General features: G+C 41.9%; 1 protein-coding gene across 1 annotated transcript; it reads left to right on the top strand.

Moving 5' to 3' along the window:
- Positions 1–27,812, top strand: LOC136863707 (uncharacterized). The gene is made up of 3 exons (XM_067140065.2): positions 1–75; positions 13,890–13,985; positions 25,998–27,812. The coding sequence occupies exons 1-3, from the start codon at positions 1–3 to the stop codon at positions 27,810–27,812; spliced, it is 1,986 nt and encodes a 661-aa protein (XP_066996166.2).

The following is a 27,812-nucleotide window of genomic DNA, read 5'->3' on the forward strand; positions in this document are numbered from 1 at the left end:
ATGCCAATCAGCGAAGATGAGTTTGATCAACACAAACAGCAGGGTCATGTCTTATCCAAGGCAGAACAGAGAAGGGTGAGTTGTCACATGTCTTTGTTTACAATTAGCATGAGATTTTTTTTTCCATCAAAAATACTTATCCACGCATTATGTTATGCTTATTGATCTGCTTTGTGAATTCTAGCTATTTTTTTTTATTGCTTTGTAAACACTTCTTATTCGGTGAAAATTTGTCGTGATGGTGTTAATGTTTTTATTTTGTTGTATTCTCTGCGTTAACCAAATACAGAAGGTATACATTTAGATCGCATCCTGTGGACCTTGACTACACTGTAGTTTGAAAAGGTTCACATTTAGGTAATTGTTTCTCAGCGTGAGAGTTTATCAATAATTTCTGGTCCGTAGTACCTAACCCTCAGGACGGTCATTTTTCAACCCTGGTTTGTATATGTTTGTACTGAAAAAATATGGGTTAGTCATTGTTTAGATTTTTTCTTCCAATTGTTACATATTTTCTGCTCCTTTCCTACATATAAGAATCCGGATCAATGTAAGTACGTAGCGAAAGTTTGAGTATTCACGATAGTATGAGACACCTGTTCCTAAGTGATAGGTGTCTCGTGTGAAGCGAATGACCTTGAGAATCTTCCCACGTATAGGAAGGATGTTGGCTGTTGTGTGCGACATAATCTCAACTGTTGACTAACAGTTTGAAGAGTTGTGAGACCTTGCAATTGTATTCCATATTATTCTGTGACAGTGCTTTCACCTCTTGTAGATTTCTCGGCACTTTCGGTCGTTGCTGACGACCGACAGGGGAGTTTTTTAGGTGCATTGGAATCTTTAATCTGCGACAGGAAGAAGAAAGGGAGTGGTACCTAATATAACTGATAGAGTAGCACAGCTCGTTAGGCGTTCATGTTCTGTGCATAATCCGGGATCCAATCCCGGCAGAGTTGGTCGGCGTTCAAGAATGCTTAAACACAAGAGACCATTTTGAAAGACGAAATTTAGGTAATTGAGCGTCCCTTAAAACCTCTGGTAAATATTGGTACGTGAAATATTCCTTCTTGCCCCTTTCCCAATTTCTTGGGACGACACTGACCGTGAATTTGGATCAGTTTTAAGGCAGGATGCCCTTCCTGACGCCAACACTATGTGGAGGAATGTGTTCAATATTGCATGTTTTACCGAACAAGTTATCTACGCTATTCGAGGCGTGTTGCTGTTAGCTTGCATTCTGGGTATAGTGGGTTCGAATTCCATTGTCGGCAGCCCTGAAGATAGATTTCCGTGGTTTCCCCATTTTTACACCAGGCAGATGCTGTACCTTAGTTAAGTCCACGGTCGTTCCCTAGCTGGTTCTAGCCCTGTCCAATCCCATCGTCGCCATAAAGATCTCTCTCGTGCCGGTATGACGTCAAACAAACCGTAAAAATGTAATTGTGTGTTGTGGTGGTTGGTAGTGTGAGAATCGACCCCGGAGCCCTGTGAACCGAAGGCCACGATGCTTACCATTCATTCTGCCTATCAAAGCATGCGTACCTTCCTACTCCGCTCGTAGTGTTGCTATCCCGCTCGTAGTGTTGCTATCCCATCCTGCCCACATGATTGTGACAGTACTATCCCGTCCCGTCATTCAAGCTGTCTCATCCCGACGTGTCCTGTAGTACTGCCCTCCTCGTCCTATTTTGTGTCGGACGGGAGTGAGGGCGGTACAGTGAGATTAACTTCATGCATAGAATGATGTCCATATCGTTACAGGATGGTAAATTCCAGCCGATATCGTAACAGGATGATAATTCGAGCATAGAGAGAGTGACAACCGGTTCTTCCGACCGGCCAGGTTCGTGGTGTCCATACATGAAAAACGTTCTTACGTTTTCATGTAAGGAGCTTGGGTCATCGCGGTCAGCAACCACATGTACTTCGTGCCGTTAGGATATCAACATGTTTGGCGGCATAACATAACCTTTACTATACCTTGATGGATGCAGTATATTTCGTCTGCCTCTTGGCACGGACCAGAGCAAAATGTAGCTTCCACTGAAATCTTAGTCTTAGTTATGGCTGTGACACACTACCAAACATCACAGAAACACGCAATAATGAATACATTCCTCGACATAGTATTGTACTGCACTTGTGAGGCAGTACATCGGATATCATATGGGTGATGCTGAGTAATGGCATTCAGATCACGACCACTGCAATTGGATATTATGAAAGACATTGCTCATAGGGCCGGTCGTGCTGCAATAGCACCTTTTGGTCCAGTGAGGAAAGCAATGGCAAACTACCTCATTCCTCGTCATGCCTAGTGACGCTTCATTATGGCGACGCCATCGGTTTTTGCGGTTTTCCTATAACCGCATAACCTTTGGTGGAGCTATTTGAGGATTCAACCAGCCTCTGGGCTGATCATCGGACAGTTTTGGTGGTATTCATACTGTTGTGTGTTAAATAACTGAAATTTCTTCTAGAATGTGCCTATAATATCTCCCAGCATTCGGTGCTACTGTATTGTACTGCACTTGTGAGGCATTACATTAAGCATATCGTCGCTGCTGGGACGAAACCTCCTATGTGAAATATTTTAGCTTAGAACTTTGGCCGGTAAAGTTCTGTCATCTAAGGTGCAATATTGTCTGAATATTGTCAAGGCATTCTCACTCTTCATAATGTATGTGCTGCGGGTCAGTATATCTCCAAAAATATTATCACATAGGATGTTTTGTCCCGGCAACGACGATATGCCTACTTCTGTTCAAAAGCAAGCATACTTGTAGTTTTAAGTGACTGTTGATATCGTGATCACAGCCAAGGGACCTCCAGTTTTACATGGAATCCGAACCACAGGGACGTGACTTTCATTTTAAAAATCCCACACACATGGGCTAGGATTCGAAGCGCGGCAGCCTTGGTGAAAAGCTAGTGATGAAGTCACTCTGATATCACGCCCACATTTCTGTTCCTTTCCTTCATAGAGCAAGAAAGATTATTTTCGGAGAAACATATCAGCATTTTCATACTGAAACTGAGCTGGTACTTAGGTCAGTATTATAATTCTACTTGAGCTGCAGTTGACAGATCAGTCTGTGTCTTGCACTCGCCCATTCCATTCCACTCTCATTCTCTGATGTATAGAACTGCGTGTCTTCCCAATGTCATCTACTCGATATGGGAACACGTCTTTTCTATCTCATCTTAAGGCAGGTCAAAGGATCTTACTGCTCGTGATGTTCTTACATGGTGCAACGATTGCAGTATGCCTATTGTTTTAAGGCTTTGACATGCAATCATGGTATGACATTTCGTATCATCGTCTCTCCTCAACTACTGTACAAGTAAAGTTTCACTGTTCTATACCCAGCAAGTGGCTGCGCTGTTTGGGTCACGTAGCTATCAGCTTGCATTCAGGAGATAGTGGGTTCGAACCTCGCTGTCGTCAGCCCTGAAGATGGTTTCCCGTGGTTTCCCATTTTACATCAGGCGAGGGGCGCTACCTTCCCAATCCTAGCCTTTTCCCATCCTTATCTTCCCAAATACGTCAGCATCGTGTCGGTAGGTTTACTGGCACGCAAAAGAACTCCTGCGGGACAAAATTCCGGCACGTCGGCGTCTCCGAAACTTATCTTTTATATACATTATTTCTCTACAAGGGATGAAATATTATTAACATCAAATACTACTGCAATTTTAATACATTTATGAGTTATTAAAGGATATATATGAATGTAATATGTGGTATAGTAATAATAGTGACAGTGTGATCATGATAAAACAGTATGCGTGTGTATAAAGAAAGAATAATATAAACAAATTATCACGCCATCTCTTGACCAAAATTGGTACTATGTTGTAGTAGAGGTTCGTCTCAAAGTGAAATTATCCCGTTTGAATATGAACAAATAATCGACAAAAAATTGAAATGACTATTATGCCTGTTAAAAACATCATACTACCTTGCGGGAATGCTAATAATCCTGGAATGCAAATTTATTATCGAGGAGCTGTACATATCATAAGCTGTGGCATCGCTCGTTAAACAGCTGTTCGTCTATCATACATTTCTATGACGACACTTGTAACTTTTTACTTGTACATTATTTTGCAGAACAGAAATTAACAACTCCATACCTTACAAGAACGTTTACTAATAACTGATAATGTATGAGATCAGAGGTCCCTGATCCCAAGTTCGTAGCTGAGGTAGTGCATTTTACTCTCTCTCTCTCTCTCACACACACACACACACATACACACACCACACACACACACACATATATATATATATATATATATATATACAATTCCTCAAAAAAGTATTCGTCTAACTAGGATTTTTTTGGTGTACAGGCCAAATAAAGGTTAGAACATTGAAGTACAGTATAAGCTTGACTTGAGTGCTTTATTTATTATGTCCTGCGAATACATTACATATTAACAAAACATTGTTTCCTCTGTTAACAAAAATATGACAAATAAGCATAATCACAATTGTCTCTATTCATGTCAAAAATATATTCGTCTCCCGCACATAAGGAATTGTTTTGACGTATGGGAATGTGGCGTCGTGACTAGGTCGTCTTTTTTTTTAATCTCACGCAACCTTCTTGGCATGGATCTCACAAGATTTTCTGTAGTTTCTCTCGTAATTTTCTTCCACTCCTCCATTAATAGCTCCTTAAGAGCATTTTTGTTTGAGATCTTGTGTTTTCGTAGATTGTCTTCAAGAATGCGCCATACATGCTCAATCGGATTGACGCCTGGTGATTGCGGAGGTGTTTCCAGCCATCGAGATGCGTTGTATAGAAACCAGAGCTTTGTGTTCAGGGCCGTGTGTTTGGGGGTCATTATTTTGTGTGAAGATAGCCATCTTTAATACCCACATTGTTCACACTCTGTGGAAGATGTGAAACTATGTTGATATAAAGTCTGTGGTCCATGTTGCCTTCATTAAAACACAGATCGCCTACCCCATTCGCACTCATACACCCCCACACGAGTACAGATCCTCCACCATGTTTAACAGTGGCTGAGAGATTTTGCATAGACTTACTCTTCCGTTGGATGCGGATATATTAAATTGACTTTCATCGGTAAATATTACCTTTTTCCAGAATTCGTAATCATCATTTGTGATTTTTGGCATATGACAATCTCTTGCGACTATTCACCTCAGTTATGTATGGTTTTCTGCGGGCTATTTGGTTGTTGCATTCAGCCTGATTAATTTTCTTATTGTCTGTGGATTGACATGTCTTCCCGATTTCTGTTCCACCTCTACAGCAATCATTGTAGCACTCAATTTAGGATTTTTTGCACTTTTCTATTTGGCGTTTTTCAGTCTGAGTCATGACTGAAGGCCGATCTGTTCGTGTTTTTAAAAAATGTTTTTGTTTGATTATACCTGTATGTTACTCTTAACAGTCGTAATGGGCCTATTTATTACTTCGGTTATTTGTTTAATGTTTTGTCGTTTTTGAAGACTCGTACTGGAATCCGTCGTTCTTTCTCTGTTGTGTCCGTCTGTTTCCGTCGCATGCCTTCTGTTCTGATGCAATTTCACTGCACAAAGCACACTGACCACAGCACATGTACACAAGCTGAATGAGGGTGAATCATCGAATGAGCTCGTTTCCTTGCTACCTTGCGTGCCAGACGAATACTTGTTGACCTCCAAGTGAAGTGCGCTATAACATTGTGTCATTATTATCAAATGCAGAAAAGTTTGGCTATTTATCACTAAAAGGCGGCCAATAACATTGTATAAACCGGAGACATTGACAGTCAGCTGGCTGTCATTTGCATATCAAATATCTACCACATCGACGGTTTTCGGCGACGTAAGAATTGGGGGAGTAGCGGGCGTGGTCTAAATTAAGGTAGCCTACAGTCCCAGCATTTGCCTGGTGTGAAAGTGGGGAAACCAAGGAAAACCAATTATGGGCTGCCGACAGTGGGATTCGAACCTACCATCTTCCAAATGCAAGCTCATCGCCACGCATCCTAACCGCTTGGACAATTCGCTCGGTAGTCAATTCTTTTGAATGTCAGTCAAATATCTTGGCACTCCACATCATTGCTGTTGGCCATAGTATCCGCCGAGTAGAATCCAGCTTTCGTTGTTTGGTAGCACAATCGGAATGTCAAAATTGTCTTGATGACATCACTTCAGAAGGTCTGCAACTGTGTAGTTGAGGCCGTACAGTTATTATTATTATTAGGCCTATTATTATTATTATTATTATTTATTAATTAACGTCATCCACACAGTTCTCGAGCTTCTTTGAAGACTGCCAGACCTGTGTCGAGAGACGAAGAAACGTACCAACGCTATTGTCCTCAACAGTACAGTATGGGACATATTGTCGTGATTCATCAGTCACCATTCCAGCGACGACCATTACATCGGCTAGAGAAACGTTTTTTTTTTAAATTTGCTTTACGTCGCACCGACTTAGATAGGTCTTATGGCGACGATGGGACAAGGAAGGTCTAGGAGTGGGAAGGAAGCGGCCGTGGCCTTAATTGAGATACAGCCCCAGCATTTGCCTGGTGTGAAAATGGGAAACCACGGAAAACTATCTTCAGAGCTGCCGACAGTGGGATTCGAACCTACTATCTCCCGAATACGTGATACTGGCCGCACTTAAGCGACTGCAGCTATCGAGCTCGGTGAGAAACAACGTACTGTAGTGCAATGACCCAACCAGTTTTCCATATATTGACAACCTACACCCTCCCCTATCTGACACACACATACATATGTACGTGTGAGGTCATGTCAAACATGAAGGGAATCAAAACAAGCTTATTAAGATGACCTCCATGAGTGGAGTGTAAGCATATTTTCAAGTGAGGCCCCCAAAATGGAATTTGCTCCCAGGCTGTATCAACATCCTTGCCACGGTTTCATTGTAGTTTTCTTTGTTAAGATATCTTCGTAAATCAAACTCACTTTTTATTACTAGTGGTTGTGGTTCATTCCTTCAGGAATTCTTTTTGTTTTTGCTTACTCGAGTTTTGTTTTCCAGTTTATCGCCGCCGAGCTTTTCCTCAGTGTGATTGGAGCAGAACGGATAAAACCTTGCTCTGTTTCAAAAATATGTTTATACCTCTACCTACTGTCATTTTCGAAACACAGACATTTTAACACTTTGACAACATCTTCTAAGACACTTATTTGTGTTTCTTCATTTATGTACGTCTCACCGACACAGATAGGTCTTACAGCGACAATGGGACAGGAAAAGGGTAGAGGTGGGAAGGAAGCGAGCGTGGCGTTAATTAAGGTACAGCTCCAGCATTTGCTTGGTGTGAAAATGGGAAACCATGGAAAACCATCTTCAAGGCTGCCGACAATTTGCTTCAAATTGGGATATTCCACTTACCAGTCACCTCGTTTATGGCGAAAGCTATGAATGGTGGTTTTTTTTTTTTTTTTGCTTTACGTCGCACCGAACAGATAGGTCTTATGGCGACGATGGGGTAGGAGAGGCCTAGGAGTTTGGAAGGAAGCGGCCGTGGCCTTAATTAAGGTACAACCCCAGCATTTGCCTGATGTGAAAATGGGAAACCACGGAAAACCATCTTCAGGGCTGCCGACAGTGGGGTTCGAACCCACTATCTGCCCGATGCAAGCCCACAGCTGCGCGCCCTTAAGCGCACGGCCAACTCGCCCGATAGCTGTGAATGGACCAGTCATGCGTGCTCCCCTGGAAATTTACTATCAAGGAGTAGAATGCTCCCGTTTGATTCACAGATTGTTTCCCCATTCTCATGGAACCGTGAAAAATAAATTAAGTTCAGTTCTCATTCCAGGCTTAAATCATCTTAGGTGAATATGCTGTTCTTTGGAGGGCAAAGCTATGCCATTTTAGGAATCGCTTGGTAAACGTTAAGTCATTTCGTTGGTGGGTCTTCTGCCGTTCCTCCGAGAATAGATTTCATTAACAGTAACGTCTCCTTTTGACGTGTAAAACGGGAAAATAATTTAGTCCGCTAAAGCAGTATGAAACCTGAAGCGACAAAGATTGTAGTTATAGTTGTGTCTTTGTGTACTTCACTGCTTAGTTGCTGTTGCTTCATCTGAAACGGTTAAACAGATTTCGTCAGCGCAAATTCTGAATAACTGACATTAGCACCTGTGTTCGTACCCAGTGTTCTGGAATAGACCAGCTTTCCACTCCTTTCGTAACTAAATGCGCTCGGCTTCAAATATAAGTAATTAAGGTACAGCCCAAACAGTTGTAATCTAATAGGAGATGAATACTGGTTGAGTAGTCCTTTTGTAGGTTTTTTGAAGTTTTTTCGTATGGACCGGTGGATTTAAGTGATAGTTCGGAACAAATCTTTACTGTGCACACCTAGTAGTAAATCATTTTTCTCCAATATTATTTCAGCATTACTAATTGCCAAGTGATTGTCTTGTTATCCAATTTCACAATGGTGAGCCCAGAAGTTGAGCGCCTTGTCACCCACAGGCGGCTAGTAATGATTATAAACTCTTAGCGACAGTGTGAACGAGTTCAGGGAAAGGGGTACTTGTGCTAGCGCTGTGAAGAGGAGGCGGACCTCCTGTTGATTGAATCGGATAATACGATTACAGCGCTCCTCCGGAGACCTCCGGTAGTCCTCCGATTGAATTCACTGGCGGAAAATTCAAATGCTTTGATGTGGGCAATGTTGCAACGGTGATCTTAGGAGGAATTACAATTTAGATTTCAGTACTAATTCCACAGATGCATGTGTTCCCCTACATTTGTCATTCAAATGATGTAGTCGTTTCAAGATCGCCGCATTATTTGTTACGTTATGAATAACAGATTTTGATCTGCTGACGTTCAGTTTGCAATAGGTGCAGGTGGATAGAATACTGTAGATTGAATATTGGCATATATTATCATCATCATCATCATCATCATCTGTTTACCCTCCAGGGTCGGCTTTTCCCTCGGACACAGCGAGGGATCCCACCTCTACCGCCTCAAGGGCAGTGTCCTGGAGCTTCAGACTCTTGGTCGGGGATACAACTGGGGAGAATGACCAGTAACTCGCCCAGGCGGCCTCACCTGCTATGCTGAACAGGGGCCTTGTGGAGGGATGGGAAGATTGGGAGGGATAGGCAAGGAAGAGGGAAGGAAGCGGCCGTGGCCTTATGGTAGGTACCATCCCGGCATTCGCCTGGAGGAGAAGTGGGAAACCACGGAAAACCACTTCCAGGATGGCTGAGGTGGGAATCGAACCCACCTCTACTCAGTTGACCTCCCGAGGCTGAGTGGACCCCGTTCCAGCCCTCGTACCACTTTTCAAATTTCGTGGCAGAGCCGGGAATCGAACCCGGACCTCCGGGGGTGGCAGCTAATCACGCTAACCACTACACCACAGAGGCGGACGGCATATATTATACCGTTGCAAATGCGTTAACAATATTATTAATACTGGTAGTAAAATAGTTTAAGTGGTAATTATATTCCATTGCATGTAAACATGTATTATATACGATGTTCTTATATTAATTATACTCGTAGCTCATTTATTACGGAACAGTACATCCGGCTCCATGGCTAAATGGTTATCGTACTGGCCTTTGGTCACAGGGGTCCCGGGTTCGATTCCCGGCAGGTTCGGGAATTTTGACCTTAATTGGCTAATTTCGCTGGCGCTGGAACTGGGTGTATGTGTCGTCTTCATCATCATTTCATCCACATCACAATGCGCACCTGTATCTGGTGAGCCGAACTTGTCCTCAGATACTCTCAGCACTAAAAGTCATACGCCATTTCAATTTTTACTGAAGAGTACGAACTGATTGAAACTGGTTATATGCTGTACCGGGCTGAGTAGTTCAGACGGTAGAGCGCTGGCCTTCTGAGCTCAAGCTTGCGGTTTCAGTTCCGACTTTGCTCGGCGGTACCTGAAGGTGGTCAGGTGTACCGGCAGTAGCGGCGATTGGGAATTAGAAGTAGGGGGGCAAAAAATGTAAAGACAACAAAGTACCCCAGTTTGTGGGATGTAGCGGGGGGGGGGGGGGGGGGTATATACGTTATACATTAAAACTGGAAAGAAAAAAAAAAGCTACTAAATGGAATTTCGACAGAGAGGTAAAGATTCTCAGCCTACCAACGTACCTGTGTTGATAATATTTATTTGAGATTTTGATTCAATACTATACAATAAAACTTTCACTAGAGGAACAATATTACACATGTATTACAATTAAATAGACGTACGGCGTGATTATATAATTAAAATCATTTAGTATTTGACTACAAACTAAAAGAAAAACTAACTGGCACTAAATAGACTGCCAGACTAACGAATGCACGCGTACCCTTCCTCACAGCACATACAAAGTCTCCACTACAGTACTCGCTGTGGCGCTATACAAATCGGTTAACCGCGTGAACGACTTTGTTGCGTATTTCCGCTAATAATTTCGTTGTTAATTAAAGCAAATAATTAGCTGATAAGACAACAGGGCTTGTACAAATTGCTTGTTTTAATAATTCCTATAATTCCTTGTTTCATCCAGCTAAAATGGAATACAAATGCAAAGTTTTCTCCACAAAGTAGGGGGGCGACTGTCCCCTCCCGTCCCCCCCCCCCCCAATCGCCGCTACTGTACCGGCACATGAAAGAACTCCTGTGGGACAAAATGTCGGCACCTTAACGTCACAGAAAACCACAGAAGTGGTTATGGGAGTACAACAATAATAATAATAATAATAATAATCATCATCATCATCCTTCCATCAATTTACCCTCCAGGGTTGGGTGTTCCCTCGGACGCAGAGAGGGATCCCACCTATACCGCCTCAAGGACAGTGTCCTGGAGCGTGAGACTTTGGGTTTTGTTTTATGTCGCACCGACACAGATAAGTCTTATGGCGACGATGGGATAGGGAAGGTTTGGGATTGGGAAGGAAGCGGCCGTGGCCTTCAGTTAGGTACCATCCCGGCATTTTCCTGGAGGAGAAGTGGGAAACCACGGAAAACCATCTTCAAGGCTGCCGACAGTGGGATTCGATCCCACTATCTTCCGGATGAAAGTGGGTTCGAACCCCACTGTCGGCAGCTCTGAAGATGGTTTTACGTCGTTTTCCATGTTCACGCCTAGAAATTACTCTCCTTAGCCGTTCCTATCACATCGTCGTCATAAGACGGCATGACGTAAAGCAAATTTTTACAAAAGTAATCGACAAATGAAACACGAACGATAAATGAGAATGTATATATTTCCTATATTCTCCTTCGTCATACTTATAGAGCAGTATTTACTATGTTGCTAGCACATTCGTTGCGCACCACGGATGGAACGGCAAGCGAGGCACACATTCAGTACTGTTGCTCCGTCCTCCGCTCGCCCTCCGCTCGCGTGCCGAAACACCGATTGGTTTCCCAGCAACAGTTTACTACCGGAGAATACCGGAGGGAGCGCTCACTCGCACTACCGATTGCAATCATAGGAGGAACTGCTCCGTTCCCAGCTCTATTCGCAACAGTAGCTCCGAGTGTAAGGACTTAGTGGGCTGTAATTTCAAACTTACGTCCATGAATGTAGGCGCCCTATAAAAATCGTTACCTACATAAACAAAAATTGATCTATATCACCGATATTCCATACAATACCCCTTAACAAAGAACGTATAGTCATTCAGAATAATTAATGCATCCTCTCATTTGTTATAAAGAAAATGCAATTATATCGACATATAATACATACCCCATATACCTGTAGGTATAAACCCTGTAGATACAACAAACAATATACAGATTCAGTTGTTTCTCAGAAAAGTGCAGGCCCTACCTGTGCAGAACTTACACAGTACATGCATTTCGTTCATTATTATTATTATTATCATTATTATGGAAATATTCCCATTGTATTGGCACTAGAATACAGTAGTTTCAAAAATTTGAATTAGCTTTTAATTTCTGGACATATGTAAAAAACGCGAAAGACGTGCAGAAGTAAAGGATGATTATTTACGAGTGGACGGAGGAGTTCAAGCGGTTCAAGTCTGTAAGTGCTGCTCTGTAAAACATGGCACAAACAACTCGTAAACACCGGTCTCACCGTGTAGGTGGCAACGCGTCCGCCTGTCACCCGGCGGCCCCGGGTTCGATTCCTGGCCGGTTCAGAGTTTTTTATTTAAATTATTAATATCACTGGTCTGGGGTCTGGGTGTTTGTGTCATCCTTAATGTTCCTTTCATCACATTCAACACTTTACACTACCGCCATTTACATAATACACGCAGGTTTCCTCACATATGGTGCAAGTAGAGGCAAAAGATCTTCAAAGGTCGACGCCCCGAACATATAGCATTAAAAAAGAGTTAAAGAAGGAGTGTAGTTTCGCGCAATAATAGCGACAAGTTATAAATTCATATGAGATAGCTCGTTCATTCCTCCCGTATGAAGTTCACATTACGCGCTTGTCATTCAATGTCTTTTTTTTTTTTTTTTTTTTTTGCTAGTTGTTTTACGTCGCACCGACACAGATAGGTCTTATGGCGACGATGGGACAGGGAAGGGCTAGGAGTGGGAAGGAAGCGGCCGTAGCCTTAATTAAGGTACAGCCCCAGCATTTGCCTGGTGTGAAAATGGGAAACCACGGGAAACCATTTTCAGGGCTGCCGACAGTGGGGTTCGAACTTACTATCTCCCGAATACTGGACACTGGCCGCACGTAAGCGACTGCAGCTATCGAGTTCGATCATTCAATGTTTGTACGTTAGAATGCTATCTGTATTATCGACCAATAATAAGGGTACCGGTATAAACTGAGGGACCTAGTTTCTCACGATAATAGTGACAAGTTATAAATTCCTGTGAAAATGCTCGTTCATTTCTCCCGTACCAAGTTCACACTACGCGCTTGACATTCAATCGGAGGTTCTGCTACATAATTACGTTTGTACGTAAGAATGCTATCCGTAATATCGCCAAATAATTAAGGTATTAACTGAGGGGCCTAGTTTCGCACAATAGTTGCGACAAGTTATAAGTTCCTGAAAAAATGCTCGTTCATTTCTCCCGTACCAAGTTCACACTACGCGCTTGACATTCAATTGGAGGTTCTGTTATATAATTATTATGTTTGTACGTAAGAATGCTATCTGTAATATCGCCAAATAACTAAAGTATTAACGGAGGGGCGTAGTTTCTCACATTAACAGCGACAAGTTATAAATTCCTGTACAAATGCTCGTTCATTTCTCCCGTACCAAGTTTAAATTACGTGCTTGTAATTCAATCGGAGGTTCTCCGGAGGCACCGATTGAAAGCGCCCAGAGCCTCCGCTCCGTAAACAACCGCTCCGTTAACAGCGCTAACTTGTGCGAATGGACTTGAATAGAACGGGTACGGCGAGACACTGCTGCGTGAATGTGTGGACTGTGTGTACGCAGCGTAACATGGTCATTGTCTGATGTCTCAACATAGATAAGTAATAAGATTCGCTTCTGTACAGACAGCTCTACAGACAGCTCTTGCGTACATTTCCTGACACGAATACTGAGCGGATATCATTATTTATTTATACATTCTCTAGTGACCGATTTTTCAGCATTCTTAATTGTTACTTTTCCGAAACTATTCTTCCTGCCTGCTAATAAGCTCATGATTAAAACATTTTAACGTCGAACTTTTATGCAGTGTATTTTTGTTAGTCATCTAGTTTCCTTAATATTGGCAATAAAACAATTGGTTTCTTAGTGCTACAGCAAAATTTACGATGTCTGCCTATTTCCCATCATAATAATATCTGTAGGTTTGTTATTCAGTTATTCATTTATCACAAACATTTAAAAGCTTTATCCTGCAGTCTAATTGCTGTTTGTGGAATGACTCATGATGTGCGATGTTTCTGTCCACAGAGCAATAAGCCTATTATGGAGAAGCGCCGAAGGGCAAGAATCAATCACTGCCTCAATGAGCTCAAGTCTCTCATCCTAGACGCCATGAAGAAGGACGTAAGTCGCTTGCCATCATGACTTATTCAAGTAGAGTAGTTAAGCTTCCATTCAGTAAGTGTAGTCTACATCACTTACTGCTTGTAAGACTGTGGAGTATTTGTTGTTGCTTCATTCCCGAGTTGGCAAACATGATTATCAGCCTCATGTAATAATAATAATAATAATAATAATAATAATAATAATAATAATAATAATAATAATAAGCATAATTTATTTTCATTACCTTCCGAGTTCGAGCCCCTGTTCGGTTCAGTGGTATTTGTTGGAAGGTGCTCAAATACGCCAGTCCGTATCGGTGGGTTTACACGTAAAAGAACCCTTTTGACACAAAATTGCGATATATCGGCGTTCCCGAAAACCGTAAAAGTAGTTAGTGGGACTTAGAGGCAACAACAAATACTTTCCAAATTTGGCCATCTCGGATTTAACAGATAATCGCATCTCAGTACCACCAACTGGCAGTGTCGTAGAGCTGGACACTTATCTTGGCTTCAACTGGCGAACAGGGACTGGCCTTTCGACTAGGCGGCCGCGTTCCTTAATTCGAACAGGTCCTTTCAGAGATGGGAATTACAGCCCCGCATGACCGAATATGAAGAGCATTGGTGAAATGAATTAGCTCGACGCCCGACAGTATCGGCAAATCACGAAACTTTTCTGCGAAGCAGTATTGTGTTCTGCATCGAATATGAATGCTCGGCTCAGTCTATTTGTGTTCAATCCTTTCTGGTAATTCCTTTGCCGTAAATAGTATCACCAACATCACCACAACCGATGACGACAACAATCTAATCATACGGTATGGTGTTTTTTCTGTTTTAATTCCTATTATGGGCGAGAAAATAATTTAGTTTCTGTTATTATACACTAGTCATTAATAAATATATTCTTGTTAACACATTAACCGAGTCCTTGGCTAAATGGCCAGTGTTCAGGTCTTTGGTTCAGAGGGTCCCGGGTTCAATTTCCGGCAGGGTCGGAGATTTTAATTCCGTGTGATTAATTGTTCTGGCTCGGGGACTGGGTATTTGCCTTTTGTCCCAACCCTCTTCTCTTCCTATTCAGACAACACATCACACTACAAACCACCACAGGAGGGGTGATTACATTCCTGCACATAGGGTTGGAGTCATGTAGGGTGTTCGGCCATAAAACTTGGCCAAACCCACATGTGCGATACAGTTCGCACCCGCGACCTCACAGGCGTAGTGAAGAAGAAGAAGAAGAAGAAGAAGAAGAAGAAGAAGAAGAAGCAGAAGAAGAAGAAGATTCTTGTTAAAACAGTGAGAATACAAGTGTATATGTCTACTCTCTAGTCCCGTTTCGAAGCCAGGACCTTCGTGACCGGAATCTCTACGTATCCCGACACCGCGTAGATGGTATCCGTAGCTGATAATAATAATAATAATAATAATAATAATAATAATAATAATAATAATAATAATAATAATAATAATGTACGTGCTTTCCACTCCTTCGAATATCACATAACTTAAGACGGCTGAGTGCCAGACTTTTCCTATTCTTTCTGCGGCTCGAGGTAGGGTGCGTGTTTCCATACACTCCCCTTCTTCCAGACACGTGACTTGACGCTGCAACAATTGTATAGTCATACGATGCGTGAATTGGTCGTAAGGACATAAATTGTAACACAGTGGGATGGCTCTCGAAGTTGTATACTGTAGGTACTGAATCTTTCTTGTAGCATAATTTGACCTCACAGCATGACGGTGACTGATGCACCTTGCCAGCGAAGACAAACGTAGAACATGTCTCACACCACCCACCTCTCGCCAAGCCGCGCCTTCGCGGTTAAGTCACGTTAGGCTCTCGTGTGCCGGACTGCCGTGCATGGGTCTCTCGCATTTAAGCACTCTTTAATGCCAATCGCCTGCTCCGAGTTACGATCCCACAACATTGAGCGTAGAAGGCGAGCGTCTCAATCAACTGTTTTACGCATTTCTGTTAATAGTGGGCGAGTATGAATTATTATTATTATTATTATTATTATTATTATTATTATTATTATTATTATTATTATTATTATTATTATTATTATTATTATTATTATATAGCTCCAATTAGAGCTAACTTAGATATAGAAATTGTACGAGATGATGCGATTGGTGATAGTGATAAAATCAAATTTTTTGATTGAACAACTCCCCAGAATAATATAGGCCTAAATTCTCGTCGACTCAGGATGTAAAACTACTTTTATTTACCATTTCATTAATATTTATTTTAATTCTTACCCATGTTTCTTTTCTCTGAAATATGACTATTCCATTTTTTACGATTAGCTTTACATCGCGCCGACACAGTTACAGTAGGTCTTATGGCGACGATGGGATAGAAAAGGGCTAGGAGTGTGAAGGGAGCGGCTGTGGCCTTAATTAAGGTACAGTCCAAATATTTGCCTGCTGTGAAAATGGGAAACCTCGGAAAACCACCTTCAGGGCTGCTGACAGTGGGGTTCGAACCTACTATCTCCCGAATGCAAGCTCACAGCTGCGTGCCCTAACCGCACGGCCGACTCGCTCGTTTATTCAAATCTTTTTTACTGGTGCTGTAAATTCGTTTGGGCATATTTTTCTTCAAAAGTCACTGAACCACTCCAGTCAATTTTTTGCTGGTATGTTTTTTTTTACAATTGGTTTTACGTCGCACCGATACAGATAGGTCTTATGGCGACGATGTGATAGGAAAGGGCTAGGAGTGGGAAGGAAACTTTTTTTTGCTAGTGGCTTTACTTTGCACCGACACAGAAAGATCTTATGGCGACGATGGGATAGGAAAGGCCTGGGAGTTGGAAGGAAGCGGCCGTGGTCTTAATTAAGGTACAGCCCCACCATTGCCTGGTGTGAAAATGGGAAACCACGAAAAACCATCTTCAGGGCTGCCGACAGTGGGATTCGAACCCACTATCTCCCGGATGCAAGCTCACGGGAAGGAAGCGGCCGTGGCCTTAATTAAGGTAATTTTTCTGGTGTGAAAAAGTGGGAAACCACAGAAAAGAATCTTAAGGCACAGATGTGGAGGTTTGAACACACCATCGGCCTAATGCAAGCTTCTACGTATACGGCTCGAACCGCGCAGCCAACTGGCTGTAAACATTTCATCATAATCAGTGAAATTCTACAGGTCGGATTATGCAGTTTTCGTCGTAGTGCCAAATGTCTTTATCTTTAATTACCAAAAATGCTGCACACATTTAAAAATAAATATTCTTTACAGAATGTGTCAACGTCTCCTAATCTTTCTAGCATTGTCATGAAAAATATTAATTTCAGCGTAACGCCAACACATTGTTTGCAAGTCCGTTTAAAATAACAAGCGGTTCTTATCTTTGTAGCTAAACCGACATAAAGGGATAGAATTAACTCTCGTTCTAGACAGTTTATTATTCCTCTGATTACGTCAGACAAGGAAGATCATCGTCTGGAAAGCAGGTGCTCCGTGTCACATCCTGAGAGCATAGTCACTCTAAAGGTCATAAGGGCGAGGGAGAGCTCCTCGCGAAATCCTTACAGCTTCTGTCGGAGCCGCGCAGGTCTCAACTGGTTGGATTGGGACGGCACTGCTGCCTTGTGTTCCCACGCTCCGTAATGAACGATTCCAGTCTCTTAAGGTTGCATAACCTCTCACCCTTCGCCCCTTCCCTCTCCTTCAGTCTCTTCCCCTCCTCCTCGTATACCTCGCACTCCGTCCGCTAGTCCCTGTGGTTGTAGGTCAGACCTTCAGGGATTACCGGCATCAGCTTCCTTCCTTTTCCCTGTATCAGCTGGCTTTGTTCTTTATTTTTCTACAGTGTGTGCCGTATGGACAATAACATCTATTGAAAGACTTAGCAAGAACCATAGGTCAACTGGCATTGAAGGTCACACTTATTTCGGGTTCTGCCCAAACATGTATTTTTAGCCCTCTGAAATTTTCGTTCAGAACCAAAATTCAAGAACCATAGGTCAACTGGCATTGAAGGTCACACTTATTTCGGGTTCTGCTCAAACATGTATTTTTAGCCCTCTGAAATTTTCGTTCAGAACCAAAATTGATTTAATTCCATGTAAATTGAACCCTCGTCTTTGAAAATGAACTGGCTGTTATGTCCCAGATGCCATGTGTGAGGTAAAGCACGCCAAGACTCAGTGTTCTTTACCCACGAAATAAGAAGTAGAAGAAGAAAGGAATTCCCTATTGAAGTACAACATATTTGGGTCTTTTTAAATTTATCCTTCCCCTCGTCTGACTGAAGTGGCTTAGGCGTTAGAAGTACTGGCCTTCTGAGCGCAAGTTGGCGGGTTCGATCCCGGCTCAGTTCGGTGGTACTTGAAGGTGCTCAGATAAGTCAATCTCGTGTCAGTAGATTTACCAGCACGTACCAGAACTCCTGCGGGACAAAAATTAAGACGCCTCTGCTTCTCCGAAGTATAATAATAATAATAATAATAATAATAATAATAATAATAATAATAATAATATGATTAATTATTTAGAAGGACGTATAACATTATCATTCATCCACAGCTCTTTTAAGAAAACCCACCTGAGACATACGGAGACGTCTCGATCAGGATTAAGAGACAGAATTAAGAAAGAGTCTCGTGTGTTCCCATGAGACAATAATAAAGCATATTCTTCTACATTGCACTCATCGAACCTGTCAGCAAACATTAACAAGTGGTATAACAACTATAACTAAACCAACGCCAACCGTGCCAAGCGAAGAGTGCCTACCGCTGACCTTGCTGCCCAAACTACTGTACAGACGTACTTGGTGGTGATCATATACTATATAAATTTTGCGGATTTTGACCATGTGGGTCATTTCTACCGTTCACTCGACCTATCTATAATCACTTTCTGTGATAAGAGATCATTCGTTTCACATGCGAGTAATGATCACGTATGCGCTGGAATTGACGCATCTGCTATCAACAGGATGCAGTGGCACATTCAGATGTTGGATCTGTGCTTGTTCGGAAGGAATAATTTCCGGGTTTTTCTGGGGAGTTTTAGACGCATCCTATATAGGCTATCCTGAGCAAAGTAGCACTGTAAGGAACTCTCCTATTTTTGGTACGATCTTTTCCATTCCATTCACACATTTCACCTTTCTCGTCCTGCTTAAAGAATCGCGGTCCATTTATGGTTGGGTGAAGAACAAACTGGTACTAAAAAGACAACTGACCTTAAAGAAACTATAATGTGGTCGGACAGGTCTGCAGTATTATCAGGTTTGTGACCAGCAACGCGGAAAGTGTGGATCTGTATGAGAAAGGGGAAAAAAGGATTGTCTGCATCATCTGGTCTCAATGCTTGCTGGAAACTGTCGGTCAGCTGTTCTCTGATACCGTAGCTTTGTTTCGCGAGTGACCGTTTGTTGTTTGTTTCACCGTAGAGGGAGAGAGAGAGCGAGACCTGGGAAGGGGAGGGGGAGGAAAGTAGGAGGACTGTTGGTTTTGATTCTTATTTTGTTTTACTCTTTCAAAAACAAGCTGACCCTGTGGAAGCAGAAAGGAACATGGTCCGTTACTGAACTCTACGTTTTGCAACATTGATTTTCTTTTTACAGTTTGCTTTACGTCGCACCGACACAGACAGGTCTTATGATAACGATGGGATAAGAAAGGGTTAGGATCGGGAAAGAAGCGACCGTAGCCTTTGCCTGGTGTGAAAGTGGGAAACCATTGAAAATCATCTTCAGGACTGTCGACAATGGGTTTCGAACCCACTATCTCCCGAATGCAAGTTGACAGCTACGTGACCCAAGCTACACAGCCACTCGCTCGGCCAACACTTATTGCCTCGCTTTGCTCGTTCTAGACCTGAATTAAAATTAAAATTGTTCGCCCAGAAATACTGATTTAATCATTCCAATACTACTAGTAGAAATAATATTTAATGTTTCATATTGTGGGCGGCATGCATTATAATGCTGTTTTATACTGTATTGCAATTTTACACGTAGTGCTTGTGAGCAAATTATACATTTAATATTCTTACCATATTCACAGCAAAAAATGCGTCGTCCCATCCTATTTGAAACTTTCGTTCCGTGGAAGTGTAAATGGTTTCGAGAGTGAGATTGCGATACACCAGTAACAGCACGTCAGATACAATACCGGTAATGGAAACGAAGTCGACTGCCGACCAGGGGCGGGATGGGGGTTGGATGTGTTAGGAAGCAAGAGAAATGCATAGCGAGTTAAAATGCAATTGCGAATCACATTTTCACCACGGCTGAGTCCGCCTCCGTAGCGTAACGGTTAGTGTTATTAGCTGCCGTCCTCGGGGGCCCGGGTTCGATTCCCGGTACTGTCAGAAATTTAAGAATGGCAGGAGGGCTGGTATGTGGTTCAAATGGTACATGCAGCTCACCTCCATTGGGGGTGTGCCTGAGAAGAGCTGCACCACCTCGGGATGAGGATACGAATTTACTTACTTACCACGGCTGAAAAGTTTAATTGATTTTATCGTGGTAATAGTGCAAATAACTGGTTATATAACTGTCCGACTCGTTGGCTGAATGGTCAGCGTACTGGCCTTCGGTTCAGAGGGTCCCGGGTTCGATTCCCGGCCGGGTCGGGGATTTTAATCGCTTCTGATTAATTCTTCTGGCTCGGGGACTGGGTGTATATGTCCGTCCCAACGCTCTCCTCATCATATTCAGACAACACACTACACTACCAACCATCACAGAAACACGCAATAGTGCTTACATCCCTCCATAGAGGGTTGGCGTCAGGAAGGGCATCCGGCCGTAACAACAGGGCTAAATCCACATGTGCGACGCAGTTCGCACCCGCGACCCCACAGGTGTGGGAAAAGCGGCAGGAAAAGAAGAAGAAGAAGAACTGGTTATATAACTCGATTTCGTAGATTGGAAAATATTGGGTGGACTATTGTACTTCTCACCCGGTTCCTGTCCTTGCCCCCTTTTCCGTTGTCTGGAGATACTGAGGTCACACAATTGATACCGGTACTATAACAACTCGCCAGACGATGGGGAAGGAGATCCCCGATGGTCTCAACCTCGTCCAGTACGGTATCTAACCTATCAACTTGCAAGATATTCCTCCGGATTGAATAACATTTTGCAGCCAGATAAACCAAGTCAACAGATGGAAGAAGAACCCTGTCCGTAGGACTAACGGTGCATCATTTATTCGCTTGGCACAAGATGTTCGCAAGTATTTTACAATTCAAATCTCATCATCATGGCGCGACATATGGCATTACTCACGGTATTGTGGCCACAAAATTACTCCCGTCACATTAATGGAAATGACTTCCAACTTTCTTGAGAATTGGATTACAACTGGCATTCCGTTATTGTACGTACCCTGTTTCGTGTCTGACGTGTTTTGGTACTTGTTCCACAGAGATGAAAAATAATGAGGATATCCTGTAATAATTTCGTATAATAATGATTTCGTCTAACAACATTCCACACTACCAACTATCACATAAACACGCAATAGTGATTACATCCCTCCATAGAGGGTTGGCGCCAGGAAGGGCATCCGGCCCTTAAATTAGGGCCATATCCACACGTGCCACGCAGTTCGCACCCGCGACCCCACAGGTGTGGAATTAGCGGTACGAAAATAATAATAATAATAATAATAATAATAATAATAACAATAATAATAATAATAATTTCGTCTGAGAGGTTTACTTATACATTTTTTTTTTTTTTTTGCTAGTTGCTTTACGTCGCACCGACACAGATATGTCTTATGGCGACGATGGGATAGGAAAGGCCTAGGAAGTGGACGGAAGCGGCCGTGGCCTTAATTAAGGTACAGCCTCGTCATTTGCCTGGTGTGAAAATGGAAAACCATATTCAGGGCTGCCGATAGTGGGGCTCGAACCCACTATCTCCCGATTACTGGATACTGGCCGCACTTAAGCGACTGCAGCTATCGAGCTCGGTCTTATACATTTTAAAGAATCCTTAAATGTACCAGTAATTAGTTTCACTCAACGAAGTCTTTAAATAGTATGTAACCATTTCTTAACTATCAAGGGATTTATGTCTTCAAAAGTCATGAAGTCACACTGAATTGGTCTGAAGTGTGAAGTTCAGATCCATACTATTTCCCGTTTGGGTCCTTAATTGCGACTTTGTGTGGCGTTCCCTTCACTACAGGGAAATGTTAGCTTAGTACTTAATATCGATTCCAGGACCACCTCGTCAATTCTAGAACAACTTGATTATCCTTCAATCTGTACATTGCAGTACTGGACACCACGGCTGCATATATTATAAGGCATACATACAGGGACCGCTGAGCGTGTTGCTCCATGACTAAATGAAACAGCAAGATCAAAATTGGCAGAAAGTATATCTATCTCATTGAGGTATCCTCATTTTCTTTTACATATCCCTTGATGACTTTGCTTGTAACATGTAGTGTTAAGTTGGTTGCTGCTGAATATTAAACTCCTGTCTGACTTGGATAAAGACCGAGAACGAGGGTAAATAATAATAATAATAATAATAATAATAATAATAATAATAATAATAATAATAATAATAATAATAATAATAATAATAATAATAATACACTGCCCTTGAGGCGGTAGAAGTGGGATCCCTCGCTAAGTCCGAGGGAAAAACCGAACCTGGAGGGTAAACAGATGATGATGATAATAATAATAATAATAATACTAATAATAATAGCTGGAGTGCTGGAATTTGAAAAAACAAATCTCATTAATTAACAACACCTAAATACCAAACGAAACAGCTAGGTATTCAAACCTGCAATATTGAGTCTAGAAGGCCAGCTAATGCAGCTATTATTATTATTATTATTATTATTATTATTATTATTATTATTATTATTATTATTATTATTATTATGTCCGCCTCTGTGGTGTAGTGGTTAGCGTGATTAGCTGCCACCCCCGGAGGTCCGGGTTCGATTCCCGGCTCTGCCACGAAAATTTGAAAAGTGGTACGAGGGCTGGAACGGGGTCCACTCAGCCTCGGGAGGTCAACTGAGTAGAGGTGGGTTCGATTCCCACCTCAGCCATCCTGGAAGTGGTTTTCCGTGGTTTCCCACTTCTCCTCCAGGCGAATGCCGGGATGGTACCTAACTTAAGGCCACGGCCGCTTCCTTCCCTCTTCCTTGCCTATCCCTTCCAATCTTCCCATCCTTCCTCAAGGCCCCTGTTCAGCATAGCAGGTGAGGCCGCCTGGGCGAGGTACTGGTCATACTCCCCAGTTGTATCCCCCGACCAAGAGTTTGAAGCTCCAGTACACTGCCCTTGAGGCGGTAGAAGTGGGATCCCTCGCTAAGTCCGAGGGAAAAACCGAACCTGGAGGGTAAACAGATGATGATGATAATAATAATAATAATAATAATAATAATAATAATAATAGCTGGAGTGCTGGAATTTGAAAAAACAAATCTCATTAATTAACAACACCTAAATACCAAACGAAACAGCTAGGTATTCAAACCTGCAATATTGAGTCTAGAAGGCCAGCTAATGCAGCTATTATTATTATTATTATTATTATTATTATTATTATTATTATTATTATTATTATTATTATTATTATTATTATTCCATGGTCTAGAAAGCCAAGAATAATGGCCGAGAGGATTCATTGCACTGACCCTGCGTCACCTTGCAATTTGCAGGCCTTTGGGCTGAGGAGCGGTTGTTTGGTAGGCCGCCTATCAAGGCTGTAGCACCATGGGGTTTATTATTATTATTTATGGATGTTATGATAGAAATACTGTGTATTAATTGCTTATGCAATTATCAAATTGATTAGAAATTAAACAATAACTGGTTGGTCCTATGCTCTCAGGTCCTATGAACCAAAAATATGTTCTGGAGTCCAGGCTAGATCTGAATGAAAGCAATTTAGTAGTCTTGCATAGAGTTGGTTTTTTTTTTGTGATGATAATATAATATGATGCTATGAATACACAAGTTTCGCATGGATCATAGCATTTCAGTGAAAGTAAGTTTTGCCCTTTTGTCCAGAATCCATTTTAGAACACTTTTTACCTTGTTCATTTTACATTTAATGACTGGATGGAGCTAGAGTATGAACTGACAATCTGATATTGCATTGGGACAGATGAAAGATGATCTAGCTTTGAAATATCATCAGTTATTAAATAATTGAAAATGCTGGCAACAAGAAGCATTTTACTGTCATACATAGCACCCCTGTATTCTAGATGCCAAACTTGATTCTTTGTCAACAAGACCTCTTCACTCACACCTAACTCTTAGCTATGTATAACCAGAGAAGTATTCTTAGCTTTTCAGTTAATAATCAGGCTAATTTTGCTAAAGTAAATTATTTCATTAAAAGTAGTGTATTCTGTAAATTTGTACTACTGAGCATTAATATTCCTTGAGTTCTGATGAGCTTTGAAGAGCAAAAATAATATTCTTGAGGAATAAAGCTGATGTTTTGGTCATGGTACTCTCTCATGATCTCTGATTCAAAACTTGTTGGTGTGTTGTGAAGTGTTCTGTATTATGGTTGATGCTTTAAGGTGTTGAAAGATGGACGCTAAAGGCTACGTCAATGAACAGACTGCAAGCCTTTGAAGCGTTGACGTGCCACAAAATATTGAAGATCCCACATTTGCCAGATTATTAACTGAAAAGCTAAGAATACTTCTCTGGTTATACATAGCTAAGGGTAGGTGTGTGTAAAGAGGTCTTGTTGACAAAGAATCAAGTTTAGCATCTAGAATACAGAGGTGTCATGTATGACACTAAAGTACTTCTTCTTGCCAGCATTTTAAATTATTTAATAATTGATATTTCGAAGCTAGGTCATCATGAATTTTTTTTTTTTTTTTTTTTTACTATTTGCTTTATGTCGCACCGACACAGATAGGTCTTTTGGCGATGACAGGATAGGAAAGGCCTAGGAATGGAAAGGAAGCGGCCGTGGCCTTAATGATGATAATAATATAATATGATGCTATGAATATACAAGTTTGCATGGATCATAGCATTTCAGCGAAAGTAAGTTTTGCCCTTTTGTCCAGAATCCATTTTAGAGCACTTTTTACCTTGTTTATTTTACTGTACATTTAATGACTGGTTGAAGGTAGATTATATCTGACATTCTGATATTGCTTTGGGACAGATGTCACACTGTCAGAAGGTTAACCAGCACACTAAGGAATCCCTTTTAAGATATAATTCTGGCCCACTATTGTCTGCTCTTCTCAAAGTATCTTGGCAACCTTTTTGATCTGACAGAATAATGAGTGTAATATTTTACAAAACATGCAATATAGAACTGTACATTACACTTCTTGATACGGTGTTCTTCCTGAAGATTTCTCCAGCACATCACTGTCTTGTACAAGGGACATTTACATGTTTCATGCTACAAAATCTCCATTAATTAACATTTTTTTTCCAAGGCTGGTCCTTCTAGAGCACTTTGGAAATATCCAACAGAGACCTTAGAGTTAAGCCAAGGGTACTGCAAGAAGGCATTGTCACCAGGGTTCATGTGAAGTAGTGTAGCCAGTTTTGTTCCACTTGTCCTCATAATCTTGGGCCACAAAATTGTAAAAAAAATTCTACCACGGTCTAGGATTAAATTTGTCCTGCTAGCATAAGAAGCATAACAAAACCAGTTGTCTTAAGACCAAGTGCTTATGAATCTATGTAGTGTATGGATTTACTTAACAACTCCAAAAGTAGTTTTACCTTTGGTCTTTTAAATGAATGATTGTACAGTTTATAATGATATATTTATTCCTTATTGGGATAAAAGAACATCATGAAAAATCTTGCTCCAATTCCCCACACTCCAAAGAGATACAAATCACTACTCTCCTAAAAGCACAGAATTGAACTGGGCTCATCCCATTTCAAATCCTCCAACATTTTCTTTGATTTCTGTCAAATTTTCCCCAGTTTGGTTATATTGAATAATATTGCACTATTTTTTAAAACTCGTGCTGTAAATCATATTTTAACATCTGCAATTTTCTTTTATAGCCTGCCAGACATTCCAAGCTGGAAAAGGCAGATATCCTGGAAATGACTGTGAAACACTTACAAAACATTCAGCGGCAGCAGTTGGCGGTAGCAGTCGCAACAGACCCAGCTGTTTTGCACAAATTCAAGACTGGTTTCAACGAATGTGCTGGTGAGGTGAGCAGATATATCAGCAGAATGGAAGGTGTGGAGCCCGGAGTGAAGCAGCGACTAATTGCTCACCTTGCTCATTGTGTGACAGGACTCCAGCAGTTGACGCCCTTCTCTTTTCCTGGTGTGGTACCTCCTCCTCAACCACAACAGCCTAGTGTAACAGGAGACGTCAATAACAATCGTGGTTTACAGCTTATACCAAGTCGCCTCCCTAGTGGTGAATTTGCTTTACTTTTACCAAATGGTGGGCAAATACCAGGAATTCCATTCCTCCCCGCTCCACCTTCTCAACCAGGTCTTGCAGCAACTACAGCCAATGCTGCATCGTCTACTACTGGACCTAGTGCTACTGTTACTAGTGGTTCCATTGTGGACCGATCACACCCCAGTGCTTTTACAGCGGTTCTTACAAGGTCCATGAGCCCTACTCATGGTAAAACTAGCACCCCAGCTTCACTTTGCCAACCCTCCTTTCCACCTCATAACTCTCGAAACCAACATAGCCCTCTCTTAAGCCCTACGTCTTCAGTTTCCAGCTGTGAAGATGGTTCCATTACATCAGAGCCATACCTTAGTTCCAATACCCCTCCAGCAACTTCTGTTAGTTCCTCTCAGGTACACCACCAGCCTCAAACTACTAGTGTCACTTCTCTTCCCTTGGTGGTACCAGTACATAATGTTCCTGTCGTGGATTCGACACAATTCAAGATACCTCTAATCAATCAGTCTGCTGCTTTTAAGACATTCCATATGGATGATCAAAAGTCTCAGCACACTGTATCATCCACAACTACTGCTCCCTCCGAACATTCCTCATTGAAACTTGTAACAAATCCTGTCTCGAATATGTCAGGTGTGAAAGGTACAGCAACAGTTGGAGTTGGAACATTGACAGAAGTCAAACTTGAATTTAAGACTATCCCTATGACTGGAGGATCAGTATTTCCTTCAGGTGTTACCTCTTCCCAAGCAGTACCTGTTACTTTAAGCTCACCCCTTCAACTGCCTCTGTCTGTAGTAACTAGCCAAGAAAGACCAGCTGTTATTAAGACGTCAAACTCTCCTACGGATAAACATTTTGACCACCATTTCGCATCTGCTAAAGATCCTCTTGACTTTTCCATTAAGAAAGAAGAATATCCTCATGATTTCCAAAGTTCATCAGTACAGATGGTAAAAGGACCAGGAAACAAGCGACCCTTGCCTACAGAATATCATTCTGGCGACCTTATTAGTGGTGACCACGTATCCTCCACATCTTCGTTACTTATCTGTGCTCCTCCAAACAAGGTACCGAGGTTTTCCTTCCATGTGGCAATGGGCAGTGACATTCCTCACTCAGCAGCGATGGGACAGAGTGAGACTTCAGGTGCTGGAGAGCCCCTCTTGAAGTGTATCGATAGTAAAAGATATCTACCTTCTACAGTGCAGGAGTTATCACATGGAGAACCTGGTTTTAAGTGTGCTGATAATAAAAGGTATCTTCCTTCGACAGTGCAGGAGTTGTCTCATAAACCTTCAACATCTGTGACACCAGCAGCAACAACTGCAGCAGCAGCTACTACTATACCTACCACTTTGGTTACAGTTCCTGTCACAAGCTCCACACAAGGAGCATCTGCCACCAGTGCTGCTCAAAAGGATATGTGGCGTCCATGGTAA

This window comes from Anabrus simplex, chromosome 2, assembly GCF_040414725.1.
Source record: "Anabrus simplex isolate iqAnaSimp1 chromosome 2, ASM4041472v1, whole genome shotgun sequence".
Classification (NCBI taxonomy): domain Eukaryota; kingdom Metazoa; phylum Arthropoda; class Insecta; order Orthoptera; family Tettigoniidae; genus Anabrus; species Anabrus simplex.

Excerpts from the sequence above, each read along its gene's own strand:
- LOC136863707 (XM_067140065.2), top strand. The coding sequence starts at position 1 with ATGCCAATCAGCGAAGATGAGTTTGATCAACACAAACAGCAGGGTCAT. Across the intron at positions 76-13,889 it reads CCAAGGCAGAACAGAGAAGG|AGCAATAAGCCTATTATGGA; the intron begins GTGAGTTGTCAC and ends TTCTGTCCACAG. Across the intron at positions 13,986-25,997 it reads TAGACGCCATGAAGAAGGAC|CCTGCCAGACATTCCAAGCT; the intron begins GTAAGTCGCTTG and ends TTTCTTTTATAG.